Source organism: Otolemur garnettii, unplaced genomic scaffold (assembly GCF_000181295.1).
Source record: "Otolemur garnettii isolate 467f Iridium unplaced genomic scaffold, OtoGar3 scaffold00197, whole genome shotgun sequence".
Lineage (NCBI taxonomy): Eukaryota > Metazoa > Chordata > Mammalia > Primates > Galagidae > Otolemur > Otolemur garnettii.
Genome location: NW_003852592.1, coordinates 2,395,058 through 2,411,622, shown reverse-complemented (window position 1 = coordinate 2,411,622; position 16,565 = coordinate 2,395,058). Strand labels below are relative to the sequence as shown.

Sequence of the window (16,565 nt, the reverse complement as noted above, 5' to 3'; positions counted from 1 at the left end):
AAAAAAACCACTTTTTACAAGACAGGATCACAGTTTACTATGAAGTTAATTATTCACTTGGCTAAACTGATAATTGGAAGGTTTAAAAGGCAAGAATCTTATTTTATGACAAAGTTTCAGTTTTCCAGACAATTAAAACAACCAAATTATTACATTTTACAAATGAGTGACATTTCATGGAATATAACATTGATACAGCATTTTCCCACTCAGGGCTAGGCAGGGACAGCCCCCTCCCCCTTTTTTAGGCACAAAGAAGCCACCCTTTCCTGGCCACACCCTCTGGGCTCCAGCAAGGTCATGAACAAAGCAGCCTTAAACATTTTGAGTGGTTCCACCTTGAATAGGGAACACACACCCTAATCCTTTCCCTGAGACAAAAACTGCAAAGACCTAATAACCTTTCCCCAGAGGAGGGATTGCATTCGTTCATTTGTTAAAATACTCATTTAGCCTGTAAAAGTCCTTTTCTATCAAGTCCTGGCCAACATTCCACTTAGGGCCAATATTTAACCCTAGACAAAGGACCTATGCAGGAGACCTCCAACTTGGATCTGCTTCCCCGCCAGAAGTGCTGGCTCTCTCCACTCCCTCTTCATGCCTCTCTGTCCTACAAAATCCCATTTTATCATTGATCTGTGGCCTATGGGCTCACTTTCAAATTCCTGAGACCAAGGACCTACTGAAGAAGAAATTCCAGGAACAACATGACTTTAAGCTTTTAAGTTACCAAAAAAAGGTTCTGAAACAACAACATAGGCATCATTTCTGATGTCTTTTCCTTGTCCCCCTAAGTATTATGTGGCCATGTGGCATCAAAGATGGCTACCAAGGACTGGCCCTGTGAGACAGAAAGCAGAAAATCTGGAACATCCAAGTTCTCTCAGAATAGCCAGGGGGAAAAGTTGGAGCAGGAAAGAAGGGGCCCTGTAGCTTCTGGCCTCAGTTTGGGAAATATGTCCTTAGGCCTCACCACAGCCAGGTGAGGTGTCTGATGTCTCTAGACATCAGAATTCAGAGGCTTAAAATCAAGACCATAAGCTCACAGTTGAATCTAGCAAATTTAGAAATATTACAGAGGTGGCAGTTTTATAATCTTTGAACATTTGAACTTTAGTAACAGGTTTAAAATTAATTTTATCTCAAAGGGTACCACAGTCACCTGAACAACACGGCATTTGAGTCATTCCTGATCACAGGAAAGTTCTCAATCTCCCCAGAGACATGGTTACAGCAAGTCTCCTATAAGTCCTTTTTTCAAAATGCTTCAGCACAGTTCCCAATAGGGTGGGCTTCCCCAGGTGTTTCCATTTCCTTCCCTCAGATAAACCAAAAACACTTCACAGATGGGGTAAAAATGAGGGATATGGGGCAGTCACACAACCATTTCACCCTATGGGGGAGGTGCAAAGCTCTGTCTATTGTTGCCAGTCTGAGTCAGTCTCAGTCACACCACACCCACACTCTCTCATACACCTCTCACCAGTCCTGTGGGTGATCTAACACCCAGCGGTTGATTGGACCCCACTTCCACCCAAATTTGGTGGGCCTCAAACCAGTTCTACCTTGCCTCAGATGTCTCCCAGTGCAGGTGCCAGTTCCTACATGCCAGTTTCTGCTGCTGTTTGACTCTTTGAAGACCCAGCGAGGGTGTCCTTTCTTCACCCAGTCAAGGTGTCCACACAGGGAGGCCAAGATGCCACCCTGATGCACACAGTGGTTCATGTCGCCCAGGCTGATCAGCCCCCCCCAATGTGGGTGTCCAGAGGGATGGAAACAACTACCAGGTGCATCTGAGCCTGTTCTCTCCTAGGGTGGTCTCACTCCCTGGCCAGGGAACCAGAAATGTTGCAAGAAAATGAGACCCAATAGAGAGAATGAACACTCAAACACGGTATTGAAGAGGAAGAAGGCTTTAATTCAGCCGGCAGAGTGAACAGCATAGAATTCAAAATGGCTACACTCCCCAACTGGCTTGGTCTTTCCCTTTTTATCTCCAGTCAAAAAGTTCCAGCCCATGGGTACCTTTTTCATTGGTCACTTTGAATCAAGTGGGAGAAGCAGGCTTCAGCTCTTACAGAACCACAGGCTTTTAAAGCTGAATCAAGAGTTAGTTTTCAGGTCCCCGGAAGTTAAGTCTACAAATTCCTAAGAGCTGAGTTACTATGGGGAGGACCTCACAGGTGTACCCTTGGGGTCTCCTTGAGAAGACCTCTGTTCCTTTAGACTTCACTTTTTCTGGGTATCCTCCCTCATTACCAAAATTAATTAATTAATTAATTAAAATATATCAGTAATTGCCAGAGGTTAAATTGAGAAGGAGCAAAGAGTATGTTGAGGCAGTGAAAATCCTCTATGACATCATCACACTGGATCCACGTCCTTAGACATTTCTGCAAACCCATAGAACACATAACAAGAAGCGTGAACTCTAATGTAACTCTAAATTACAGACCATGTGGGTTCATCAACCATGACAAATGTAACACTCTGGTGGGGGATGCTGATAAACTCTTTCAGAAAATCTCTGTTCCTTCTGCCCAATTTTGCTGTGAACTCAAACCCGCTCTTAAAAATAAAGTCTTCCTTATTGAAGCAGTACTCTGAACTCCATAAATGCATTGATGTACAAAGTTATGATTTAATAAAAAATAATTTAAAAAAAATAAAAAGTAAAAATAGGGCGGTGCCAATAGCTCAGAGCAGTAGGGCACTGGCCCCATATGCCACAGGTGGTGGGTTCAAACCCATCCCCGGCCAAAAAATGCAAAAAAAAAAAAAGTTTTAAAACAAAAGTAAAAATAAATAAACAAATAATAAAGTCTTCCTTGTAGCAAATACTCACATGTACCCCATAAATATGTAAAATAATATGCATTAATAAAAAAAGAAAACAAATTTTAAAAATAAGTAAATAAAGTCTTCCTAAAAACAAAATAAAGCCTGGTGCTCACTTTCCCCAGCACTCCTCTGAGGTTAGCACCTCCCTCATGGCCACAACCTTCCAGCCAGCCCCCAGGACAACTTAGCAGAAGGTCCCTGGGGGCCTCCCTGCAGTTTAAGGCCATGGGGCATGCCAGAGAGATCGTAACTGTGCCCAGCCAGAAATGTCACCAAGCAACCAGCCCCTCAACATAGAGAGAGAAAAAAGGCAGAGCCTGTAACACAGTACAGTGAGGACTGACTCTGGTGGAAGAGAAGACAGGTGAAGACTCTCTCTGAGAGGTAAGAAAGACCACCCATTTGTACTTCCATTCCTACTCAGTCCCAGTTGTAAATATTTGATATTTCACCAAAAATACAAAATTTACCATTTACCAATTAATGTCAATGTCTTAAGAGGAAACAGAAGAGAAGACAGGTGAAGACTCTCTCTGAGAGGTAAGAAAGACCACCCATTTGTACTTCCATTTCTACTCAGTCCCAGTTTTAAATATTTGCTATTTCACCAAAAATACAAAATTTATGACATTTACCAATTAATGTCAATGTCTTAAGAGGAAACAGAAGTTCTATCGTGAAGTGCTTATTCTTCTGAAACACTAACCTTGCTACCAACAACCATGAAACTGCAGAAACAGGCCAGTTTTCGGAGCCTGCATCAGACTACAAGAACTGGGCAAGGGAAAAAAGCTGAGCACCCCAGAACAGCAGCCTCCAACCAGGCTTAGGAACAGAGCAAAGCACAGTGGGCATGCTGTCCATAGCCGCTGCCCAGATGACATGCTGTACTTCAGGATGACAAGCAATGTTTCCAAATAAGCTGCTCAGAAATCCTCTTTCCAACACTAAGCTTAGTTTTCATTTTAACAGCCTAGAAAATGTCAGGCTCCAGTTCCTAAAGACACAAGCATTAGAACCAGACCCAATTCTAGTTCTCAGGCTTGGGCAAGTGTGACACAGATGGTTACTCTTAAGTGTACCCATCAAAGTGAGCTTTAAAACAAAACAGTAGAAATATCGAGAAACATTTGTCTTCATTTTGAAATGAATCTACACAAACCGAGCTGCATCTGCGCCATCAAGAAATGCCTACCTACTTTGGTGAGTCAGCTAAACGTCTGCATTTTGCCTCTTCCCTTCACAACACTTCAAGCACAGTTAAGTGTTCCACAGAGCTGGAAAAAATAGACCCAAATTACCCAGCCCTGAAACACATGCAACCCAGACAGGCAAGGCCAGCAGAGAGGGGCTGCTGCTGGCTACTCCAACGGAGTGCCTGGAGAGCATGTGCAGCCCCCAGGGCAGTGCACCACTGCAGCTGTTCCCTGCCCCTGCAGAACAGCCAGGCTGAGGCCCCCAGCTCGGATCATGCAGTCCTAGGGGTTTACTTACCCCCAATATGTGCTATGGACTCGGGCCCAACAAGTTGATTTTCAAACAGTCTCTCTGCCTGTCGCAACTTCGTATTCGGATACAGAACACCGTGCAAAAGGGGGGGTTCTTTGAAGCTGCAAAATAACGAAATTACAGGGATGTGTATAAAATATACACGAAGGAAGTCTTCAGTCACGAAGGAAGTCTTCAGTGAGGACCAACTACACGCACACCTCCCTGTTCTTTGACAGAGGACACATCCCAAAAATAACCTTAGTTCCCAGAAACACAAAGTTAAAAAAACACTGTTCTAGGATATCAGAAAAGGTCAAAGTACACAACAAATACCAAATACAAATGTGGCTAAATGCAGCCCTGTCACCTGAGATCACCTCCCCTCACGACTCAGATCCTCATCACCGTCTAGTGCCTCAAGACAAGTTGGCCCCCTCACTCAGTGACTCACACAGCCAACCAGAGCCCACATTTCATACCTGCCAGCCTAGCCTCCTGCTTCAGGGAGGACAGACGGAACAAGGGGAGACTGCCCTGGTCCCAGAGCCACACAGAGGGCACCTGGAGGCACCTGCCTCCCACCACCCATAGGGACTGCCAGGTTCTCTCTGAAGACCTCCCCTGGGCCCTCCCCCTCGTACAACCTTGGCTCCCTAACTCCCCCTCCCTCTCCCAACCCAGCAGCAGATTTTGCTGAGGCCACATTTGAAAGGCAGGCATCTCTGAACCCCTTCTCTCCAGGCCCTCTCTACCATCCACGCCCAGGTCACCATCTTTTCTCCCCTGCTTCCTCCCTTATCCCCTTCACTCTATTCCTAACCCCACACCCAAGTCAAACTGGAGCCCTCAACTGCAGCCGCCCCATCTCACCTGGAGCCCATGTCCTCACAATGGCCTTCCAGGCCTGCATGGTCTGGCCCACCACCCCTCTCACCTCTTCTCCTCCTGCTGTCTTCTGTGCCCCCCACACTGGCCCTTCCCTGCTGGGTCCTGACCAGCCCAGGCGTCTCCCACCTCAGCTCCTTCTCACTGGCTCCTTGCTCCACCTGGAGGGCTGATCTGCCTCCAGCCCCCTTTGCTCCTCCCTCCCCACCTCAGGAGGCCTGCTCTGACTGCCCAGTTGTATGGTAGACACCCAAACCCAGTCTTCATGGCACTCATCGGCCTCTTAGGAACCATACAATTCACTTCCACTGTGTTCGCTGCCTGTCCATCCCCACTGGAGCCACACTTGAGAGGCCAGAGGCGTCTATATTTTTCTTTGCTGTATCCCAAGCCCCCTGGCACCCACCCCGGCACACAGAAGGCTCCCAACAAACACAGCCAGGGGAGGGAGGGAGAAGTATCTGCCAACACCCTCCCCCACCCTGCTATCTAGCAAGGAAGAGAGTTCCAGAATAGGAACGAGCCAAGGTCTGGGGAAGATGCTGCCGACAACAGCAAAATGGCATCCTTTAAAGCTCTCTGCAGAACAAGAGCAAGGAAGGGGCAGCCCCTGTCTGCAGGAGGTGCATGCTCCCATGACAAAAGCAGAGCTCTGGACTTCTGCTCTGCCTGGTCAGCTCTACAAATGGAGCAGCATGAGGCCATGACAGCAAACAGGGTCAGGAAGCAGGCAGGGCAGGAGGGCCATTCAGCTGTTGGAAGTGCCTCTGGAAGTCTGCCTGCGGGGCACTGACCATCTCCCGTGAGAACTGAGGCTATACTGAGGCCTGTAATCTCAAGACTCTGGGAGGCCAAGGTGGGTGAATTGCTTGAGTTTGAAACCAGCCTGAATAAGAGTGGGACTCTCTGTCTCTAAAAAACTTCCAGGTATTATGGTGGGTGTCTATAGTCCCAGCTACGTGGGAGGCTGAAGCAAGAGGATCACTTGAGCCTAAAAGTTTGAGATTGCTGTAAGCTATGACACCGTGGCACTCAATCCTAGAGTGACTGAGTAACACTCTGTCTCAAAAAAAAAAAAGAAAAAGACATCCATAGGAGGAAGACGGTGCCTCTTGGGGTACCTCTGAGAGTGGTGAGTGTGAGCAGAATGGCAGGGCAACAGCGGGTCACAGGTAGCGAGCACAGATGTGCAAATGCCTGCATCAATTCACTGATTCTCACCACAGTGAAGCAAACCACCCATGGGCCCAGAAACAATCTGGACCAGGCAGAAGATCTCCTAAGTGCTCAGAGAAGCAGCTCTCTGAGGTCCTGTCTCTCTCCTGCCACAGGAGGTCAGATATGTGGGATGCTGCAAGTCTCCAGGGGCTCCTACCTGAGTGTGCATTTGCTCTTGATGCCCCCAGCCACCCATAAAGGTCACTGCTATTTCTTATGTGTTATCTTTGAGTTTACTGGTTAGCCCTGGTAGTAAAACATATACTTCTGACAGTAAGTCCTATAACAACTTTCAACGCTAGCAGAATTATTCTTCCTGTTGGACTTTAAAATTACAGTGACAAAATCCATTCTCCAAAATACTATTTTTTATCTTAAATTTTACTTTAACTGATAAATTTCTTTTGGGGGGGACCAAGTCTCACTCTGTCACCCTGGGTAGAGTGCTGTGATAATTATGTTTTCATAGCACCTTATACCTTTACTAATTCTAAACCCAACAAAAACAAGGTGATTATAATGTGTGTGTGTGTGAATCTAAGACCAGAACTATGCCCTCTTTATGTCTTTATATCCAGCTGAGTACCTACTTTAAGAATACATTTTTTATGAACTGAAACTTTAACTTTTATTTATAAAATTCCAATACATTATTCAGTTGTACATGTTACATGTGCTCAGTAATTAGGCATGGTTCTTGTCTGAAGTTTTTAAGGTCTTACATAGACTAACGCATTTAAAATAAACTTCAGACAGCTTCATTCTATCAGAAATTTCCAGGGGAACCTGGAACTTACTAAGTCAGACTGCACAACCCTCTTGCAACCAGCTTAACACTGAAGTCGCAAATCATCATATTAATAAGAGCCTGGCTCTGTATTCCTGTAATTACAGACATGAATATATTTCATAGGGCCACTAAAGTACATACTATTTTTTTCAAATTATAATGGACTACATTACTCATACCTCTCCACCAGTGAAGTAACTGAGGAAAAATAAAGACTAATTACAGGATATTTTAAAAACCAGTTACAGGCCAGTGGCTCACACCTATAACCGCAGCACTCGTGGAGGCAGAGGTTGGAGGATCCTTTGAGATCAAGAGTTCAAGACCAGCGTGAGCAAGAGCAAGAGCCTATCTCTACTAAAATTAGAAAAATTAGCTGGGCATTGTGAGTGCCAGTAGTCCCAGCTACTTAGGAGACTGAGGAAGGAAGATTGTTCGAGCCTAGGAGCTTGAGGTTGCTGTGAGCTAGGCTAAGGCCAGGGCACTCTAGCCTGGGTGACAGAGTGATACTCTGTCTCAGTTACTTAGAACATTTAAACACAGTAACTTAAACTTTACCTCCATTTGTGTGTGCTTTTGCCAATTCAAATGAATTGAGGTTAAGTACCTCTAATACTTAAAGCTTCTCTTATTTTCTGTTTTTATTTTTGGTTTGTGCAGTTTTGAAACAATGACAGAGACAATCTCATGCATAAACTCTCAGAAACATCTAATTCAACATAGAAACTCAGGTACTAAAGAAATCACAAAGCTCTGTGTCTCATAACCAAACTTTCATATCATTTAATTTAATCACCCTCCTCTCCCTAGAAATTATTTGAGCCTACTGCATTTTGTCAGCAGCCCCTCCTGAGGACTGTGGGCAGCTCACCTGAGAGGCTGTGGATCTATCGGAGAATCCAACAGCATCATGGCTCCAAGCAGGGGAACTATGAGGAAAACAGCCAGCATCAAGAAGGTCACTCGGAAAACTCTGCCGCTAAACGAGCTGCAAGAAACAGAACAGACAGAGGCAATCAGCAGAGCCTCAGACAGTGATAAGCTCTCCTGGGCTAAAAGCCCTTTAACAGGGGCAGGGCCCTCACTCAGTTTCCCAACTGCAAGGTGGCCAACCCTGTGGCCTCTGATCAACCTTTAGCACTGTTTGCTAGGATGGGCAAACAGGCCTTTGTTCCTTTTATTTTAAGTCCCACAGTTGCCAGTGTATGCTAACCAGTTATCGTCCAGATCTTGAATCCTCTAGCAGAGTTTTAAAGAAGGCAAACTGAAAGACTTGAACACAAAAGGTAATGGGAGAAAAGAGTTCCAACAACATGGAGGACACACAAAAAACAGGTGTTTCTCAAAGCCACAATTTCCTGGTGTACGGATTTAAAGCACCAATGCTCAGTACCATGTGTCCTTAGAATCTTAGGATGGAAGAGAGAAAAATTCATGAAGCAAACAGAGTGGACAACAACTTCTGAGCATCCAAGTCACCAATGACTTTTCAGATCCCATGTCCAAGAATTCAAAAGGAAATCAGCCACTCCCCCTGGTGTAAGAAGTCTGGCGGACACTGACAGTTATCCACATGGAATCTGTAGAATCACAACTCTAAGTCACCACTCCTAAAGCTGTGGGAGCATCTGAAAGCTTCCTTGAGAATCCTGAATGAATTTTTTGGAGATATTTTAGTCAGTACCAATGACCAGTAGTGACTAAAATTCCTCTGAACCAACCCTCACATAGGTTATTTCTCATCTGGTAAAAAAGTAATGACATTTAGCCTCTTGCTATTAAATAAACATCATAGGAGCATTATTTCCTTACAATGTGTTCAAATACTAAACATTTGGTATCATGATTAACTTTAAGCAAATAAAATAATGAGCTACATCGAAATGTTGACTTAAAGGAAAAAAATAAGACTCACACTTAAGCAAACAGCCTTAAGGACAGCGTTTTGATTTTGACAAATCAAACAAAAAGTCCTCTTCCACTTAAACGTCTTTAACTCTGTTCCTGGGCACCAGTCCTCTTCCCAACAACCAGCCAAACACCTGCAGGCCAGTTTCTTCATGGCAAAAGCCACAGCATCCCCAGTGTGAGAGGTGTTGAGCAGGGTAACCTCAATGACCTGCCCAGTTCTGAACATGCATGATTTTAAGAAATGAATAAGGCAGAAAGTAAAATGAACCTGTTTCTACTGGGGTTGGTGGAGGTAAGGTATGGCAGGGTGGGGGCAGGGAGGAGCCGCTTTTGCAGATGAAAGACATGCAGCTAGATTCCACCACCAGCCTGAGCAGGCAGGAATGACAGTATCCTCAAAGCCCCCAGAAGCCCAGCCCTGGGGACACTCTCATTTTAGCATGGTGAGACCTACCTGAGAATTCTGAGCTACAAAACAATAAGGCAGTAAGTCTGTGTTGTTTACACCAGTATTTGTGTGATTTGTCACAGCAGCCACAGAAAAATAATTAATAGTTGTCTAATTAAATGAATTTTCAGCACCTAGAAGTGGAGGGCAGCTATAACCAATGCCTGCAAATGTGCTAGTGGCTATGGAAGCAGCTATGTGGGACGATGGACAAATTCTGAGGGACGGAGAGTTTGGCGGGTGGTGCCTGCAGGCGCAGAGTCAGATCTGACTGTTAGTTCTTCCTGCCCTTGCAGAGGCCCTGGGCAATCCCTGACACCATCCCTGAGAACGTCCTCATTTCTGAAGCAGAAGACAACTGGTTCTGCCTGGCCACTCACTTAAAGCACATAGCGTGGTACATTCTTACTTTGCCTGTTCTTTGGTTCGTTGCCTGCAGTCACCATGTGCAGCACTGCCTGCTGAAGGTGAGAGAGGGTAGAGGATGTCCAGATCTGCGTGTCCTGGGTCTTTTCTGTAAACGCAATCACAGTGTGTGACTTCGGTGACTGGCTTCGTCCAGCACCATGTTTTTGAGGTTCATCCAAGTTGCAGTGTGTATCCATCCTTCATCCCTTCATTCGCTGACTATGTACACACCACAATTTATCTGCTCATCTGCTAATGGATGTTCATTGACTATGTACACACCACAACTTATCTGCTCATCTGTTGATGGATGTTTGTGTGGGAGGGGAATTGGGGGTGAAGAATTGCTGAGCACAAAGTGTGTGTATCTGGTGATGTAGAAGTTCTGAAATTTCCAAAGCTGGTGATTTGCCAACATTGTGAATATACTAAATATCCCTGAACCATATGCTTCAGAATGGCTAACTGTATGTTATGTGAATTTTACCTCAACTAAATAACAGTAAACTGTGATAAAAAATGTTCTAAAATGTGGCAATTGTTGTGAAACTCCATGATTATACTCAAAACCATTGAATTAGACTTTTCTTTTTAAACAAGAGTCTGACTGGGTTGCCTAGGCTACAGTGCCATGGTATCAGCTCACAGAAACCTCAAACTCCTGGGTTCAAGTGATCCTCCTGCCTCAGTCCCCCAAGTACCTGGAACTACAGGTGCCCACAATTTTTCTGTTTCTGGTAGAGATGGGGTCTTGCTCTTGCTCAAGCTGGTCTTAAACTCCTGAGCTCAAGAGTTCCTCCTTCTTTGGCCTCCCAAAGTTCTAGGATTACAGGTGTGAGCCACCTTGCCAGCTTGAACTGGACATTTTAAATGGGTGAATTTATGGCATGTGAATTATATCTCAATAAAGATGTTAAAAAAAAAATCAATGACTCCACTATGCAGCCATTCTAGAAGCTGGGGCACTCTTTAACTCAAGTGATTTCTGTAAGTGGCCTAAAGTTTTCCCACACAATAGAAATAAGAAAGTACATAAAGCAGGGCTGGTTAAAAGTGCAAATGACAGAAATGAGCCATTTTTGATGGTATAATTCTTTTCAAAGCAGAACCCAAAGAGAGACAGATTCAAAAGTGAGTGCTGAAGATCTGGGCTGCTGGCAGTGCGACCATGGGATGTCATTGTACAGAGGCAACAAGGTCCTCCTGGCCCTAAAGGAAGCCGACATAATCACCTGCCCTCCCCCAGGGGAGGAGCAGTCACTCTGGGGCAGCTGCTCTATGTTGTCCCCTTAGGCCCATCCTTAACAACAGTCTGACCAGAGTGCTGCTTTGTTTTTTCCTTGCCTAAGAGATTCTACCTAAAGCAGATGCTTCTCATTTGTCTGACTCCTCTGCCATTAGTTCCCCCTTACTGTACTGCTGCTCCCATGTCTAAAATCTCAATTTGGTAATCTGACTCAGAGATTGTGACATTCTACTTCAATGCCTGGTTGCCCCTTCACACAACAGTAAGACTCAGTTATGTCTACAACGAAAGTCCTGCCAGGACTGAGAGAGGGCATGCTTATAGTGAGAGGTGGCTAAAGTGCTGTCCCACCCAGACTTAGTAACGCCCCCTCACTGACATGGCATATGTAAAATGCTAGAGAATTTGGAGGCCACCAGCAGCAGTGCTCCCAAAGGCAGGTGGCCCTCGCATCACTACAAGACAACCTGGGCAGCTTCAATCAAGGCCCAGAGCTTCTGGTTTGGTAGCTCCAGGCTGTGCTTGGGAGCCACTAATTTTATCTAACTCTTCCCAGTGAAAGTTCCCACCCCTACTTGATCATCGTCCAGGCTCTACTGGAAAGGCCTGTCAACAAGTCTTAGAAAAAGGAGCTCAAACAGCAACAAAGCTCCTTGAGCAGTGCTATCCAACAACACTTTCTGCCATGATGGGGATTCAGCAGCCACTAGCCACTAGCTCCTGGCTCACCTTACAGGACACTAGCATGGCCTGTGCCCTGCTCTGGGGCCACATGTATTTCAAGGTTGACGAGCTTTTCCACAGGCCCTGATCACTGTTGGTTACAGCAAACTCATCCAGCTAAGATTCCTCTGTCTTTTCTCCATGAGTATAGCCCTCCACCTCCGCACACCCACATTACTGCAACTTAACTAAAGGACACTGTATTTATCCCATCCAGAGACAAAGTGCCACATGTTCCCTTCCTGACAGCTCCAGGAAGGCTGGTGACTGACTTCCCAAGGGAAGTTTGAGAAATCATCTTATTTACCGCATTCTCAGAAGAGTCTGGAGAAACATTCAGCACTGTGAGGACATCTGCACCCTGAAATTTCCTGCAGTCGCTAGGGCAAGAGTGCAACCTCAGTAATGCAACAGACTTTGATAATTACTGTTGCACTACCCAGGATTTACAAAATCCTGTGATTTCACCAGCCAAGTCTAAAGGGTATTCTCTAACTCCTACACACAGGCCTTGAATCTCAGACTGAAGTCCTCACAGACACACACTCCAAAAGATCAAAAATGCCCTGTGACTTCTGTGGAAAATCTGTTGGCCCCAAATCCATGGTAGACCAACAACTTCAAAGATCAAGGTGATCCCCACCAAAGAAAGCCGAACAGCAGTAAGTTCTGTCTGTTTAAGACTCCACCTTGAATTTGTTCATTTTCCACATTTCTTTAAGCTGGAGATCCTAGACTCATCATTTTGTCTTTGAAAAAAATTAAGGAATTAAGAATAAGTTAAAAGAGCCATTTGAAAACACACCTGGAGCAGAGCTGAGACAAAAACTCCAGATTTCTGATTTCCCATTTCTCCACACTGCCTCCCTTACCCTTCAATCTTGATGAGGAAAAAGGAAAACTGACCTGGCACAAACTTTGATTTTATTTACTTATTTTGAAACAGTGTCTCACTATGTCATCCTCTGTAGACTGCTGTGGTGTCACAGCTCACAGCAACCTTAAACTCTTAGGCTCAAGTGATTCTCTTGCCTCAGCTTCCCAGTAGCTGGGACTACAGGTGCCCACCACAACACCTAGCTATTTTTTTGTTGTAGTTGTCACTGCCGTTTAGCAGGCCCCAGTGTATGTGGCTGGTGCCCTAACCACTGAGCTAAGGGTGCCGAACCACAGAGACTTTTAATTAGGCTAGAATCCTTCAGAAGTTTGCCAAAAAGGCATAATGATACAGAATTTAATGCATTAAAATACATTAAATCCTCAATGTACTCACTCTTCACTCCTAAACAGTTCTATGTGATGTTAAACGACTGTCTTCCCAGACGGAACTGAACCAAGAGAGAAGGAACAGCTTCACAGTGTACAATTACTCTTCCAATAGTTTCTAAAGCATTTTGGGAAATTGATCCCAAGTCATAATTATTAGCTCACAATGGTGCTAAAGTGCTGAGCTCACCCATGTCCCCATTAAATAAAATGATTTAACCAAATTCTCCATTATAGCTCAAATATAGAAATTCAAAAGCTCTGCATTAAAATCTTATTTCCAAAGCATAATTTTAAAAATATGTTTCTTAATCATTGTCCAGCTGCCAGGTCTTCATTTTCATCTCTCTTCTACTCTGACTTTATATAAACCTCCCCTACACAGACCTCAGGGATCTCATCAGTAAAACAGAGCTAACACCCTTTTTATGCCAAGCGTCAGAGGACCAGCCAAAGTATTGCTAACTGTCCCTTCCACTGCTAAAACCCAGTGGCCTTCTTCGTTTATTTAATACTATGTCTTCCAAGACTTCCTTTATGCTGTCTAATACATCTAAAGTCTGTTCTAAAACTTTCCTGTTCCTACTTTCTTTAAATTCCTTTACCTCACCCACTACACACAGCACTTTCCTGACTTATGTTGACTCCTGAACTTTTTAGGTAATCAAGAAGCTTACTACTAGCACTGATCATGAAAGAAATGAAAAATACAGAACTGCAGGAAAAAAACTAAGAAACACAGCTGCAATGCTGCAATAATAAATGCAGAAAGGAAGGTATTGGGACCGCTAACAGGTGCCTTCAGGTCCTGTATGGCCTGGTTCTCAATACACTGCACCTAATGACAAACTGGGGCCAGCAGCTCTTCCACTTTCCACTTTCTTGTTTTCATAGTTTCTGTAGTAAAGCACTGTCAGCCTCTGCAAGTCCATTCTAAAAGGCTTTTCGGGAGATGACTAATTCACAATATCCACAGTAAGTAGGATGAACAACTCGTCCTGGTCTGCCCTGGTTGAGCACCAAAAGTCCTGCATCCTTGGAAACCGAAACCCAGGGCAACCCAGGATGGTTGCTCATCCTACAGTCAGGATATACAGCAGCATCTTCCTAACTTTCCACTGCTCAGAGGAGTCAACTACTACCATAAAATCTTCTCTCCAAGATGCTCCTCTCTACTATCGCTTCTTATCAAAAGTGAGTAAATTCAGGCTGTCCAGGAAACGACCTCTCATTCAGTATGTTGCACCACACTCCCTGACACACTGTTAGCGACTTATAAATATTTCTAATATTTCTATCAACACAAAATTGAAAAGTGAATTTTAAATATCTCACATTGAAATCTAGTCTAAGGATTACACTTCGGTTTTTAGCTAACAAAACATAGCATGCTTAAACTTGTGAATACTTGAGAAAGCACGCAAAGGCCAAAAACCTGAGATTTACTAGGCGTCAACTACTGGTTTTCTGTTTCTCCATCCCTATCGGGAAAACCTGCAAGGCTGAGTTCTCATAAAAATTGCCTACAATGTCACTTCTGTTCTCCCCTCCACCGAGAACACTGGTGAGGAATGGCCACGCAGCGTGACAGGGTTAGGAGCAGAAGAGCTAGTCCACCAGGTAGGACCCAGCAATTTTTCTGGCCTTCCTTCAGGAAAGTGAGCAGTTGACAGAGAAGATGCAGGGCTGTAGCCGAGCGGCTGCGCCCCGGGGGATCAGGTGAGCCAGCAGGAAGGACTGCACCGAGGGCAGGCGAGGTAGCAGCCGCTATGGAGGCCCAGGTGGGAGTGAGGGGCAGGAGCGGCGGGGGGCGGCCTCCTGACCTCAGGAGCAGGGGATAACGCCGCCACTGGGCGCGGGGTGCATCTGAAGCGTCAAAGACCCGGCGGCGTATTCGGCTTTGTCGGACCCCGTTTCCTCCTAGATAAAACGAGCTATGCTTGGAGGACTCAACAGGAGGGCAAGTGCACTGCACTTGGCTCCACTGTTATTGACGGCGCTGATGTCAAGAGGGTCGTCCTCGCCCCTTGCAGCCGGGGCTCCAGCGCCATGGTCGGGGGCCCGGCCTACCTGCCGTCCTTGGCCTCCGGGACTTGACCATCGTCGGTGACGACCTGCGGCCGCAGGGGCCGGCGCTGCCGTAGCCCGTCCGCCTCGCTCATTATGCAGGTGCGTGGCCTCCGCCCGCCGCCACCACTCGGCTCTGAGCTGCGCGGGTCCGGATGGAGATCGGACTCTGCCTCCTGGGCCGCCCCGCCCCCGGTGCATGGAAGTGACGTATCCCGGGAGCAAATACACAGCGTTGACCCTGCCCCTTCCGGCCCTTCCAAGCGGTGCTACTTGGCCCTGGGCGGTGGGTTCCGGCAGGCGGGCTGAGGCTGGTTCCGAGACGGCTCCGGGTGGGCGTCTCGACCTGAGCTCTGAGCGTCTGGGTCCCAGAGCTCGAGCGGCCCAGCCCTGCGCTCACCGCCCTGGTCTCACCTTGTTTCTGACGACGGCCGTCATGGTGCGCGCCGGCGGGTGAGGGGCTGGGATGGGGCCGTTCTTGTGGTCAGAGAGGGTGGCACTGTGCAGGCGGTGACAAAGACCTAGTTCTTGCGGGCAGCTCAGGAAAAAGCACGTTCCTACTCTCGGAATACAGGACCCCCCCTACATGAAAATTACAGCGCCTTTTCCAAACCAGTTCGGTTTAGGGGAAAACTTAGGCCTTTTGTTAAGGCCCGTTGAATATTACATCTTTTTGTGACGGTTACAACAGACATTTGATAAAGTTTATAGACGGGTTACGATTAACTGAAGGCGGGTTATAAATGAAGGTATCACAAGTAAAGCTTGAGAAAGCTTGGAGCAAGCATCCGTGTGTTGGTTAACAGCACTACAATGAGCCAGCTGCATTTCCCCGCACTCGAGGTGAGGGTGGGCAAGCCGCGGGCAAGGCCCCTCCCTTTACACCAGAAATTACACTTGTCAGAGAGATGACATTAATCGGATCATCATTTTAAAAAAGTGAAATCTTAAATGTAATAATTAAATTCAAAAGGAAAAACTTGATCTGGCACAAGACATAACAGGTGAAGGTGATACCAGAAAAGTGGCACCCCAGCCAGCTCAGCTGAGCAGGGCCTGGGGGACCTGCCACTTCTGTCTTGGTGGCAGCAGCCGGCAAAGAAACCCGCAGGTTGGGGCAAGTGGGGTAGCTTTCTTACCCCAGAGGCTCCAGTAGAGCAACGCTGGAGGACCTGTCAATCAAGGGAAAACTGGTGCCCATTCCTGATTGGTCCATTTTCAATCCTGCTCCTGATTGGTCCATTTTATAGACCAATCACAGCTAAGCTATT

General features: G+C 46.0%; 1 protein-coding gene across 2 annotated transcripts in view; it reads right to left on the bottom strand.

Annotated features, from left to right (window-relative positions):
- The window catches only part of APMAP (adipocyte plasma membrane associated protein), a 29,367-nt gene extending 13,929 nt beyond the window's left edge, over nt 1–15,438 (bottom strand). For both annotated transcript variants that reach the window (XM_003801085.3, XM_012812230.2), the window contains exons 1-3: nt 15,298–15,438; nt 8,097–8,213; nt 4,336–4,451 (exon numbers count right to left, since the gene is read on the bottom strand). In XM_003801085.3, coding sequence (XP_003801133.1) covers nt 4,336–4,451; nt 8,097–8,213; nt 15,298–15,389 — 325 coding nt within the window. In that variant the 5' untranslated portion in view covers nt 15,390–15,438. The remainder of the gene's footprint in view (nt 1–4,335; nt 4,452–8,096; nt 8,214–15,297) is intronic.
- Between the last annotated feature and the right edge of the window lie 1,127 nt (nt 15,439–16,565).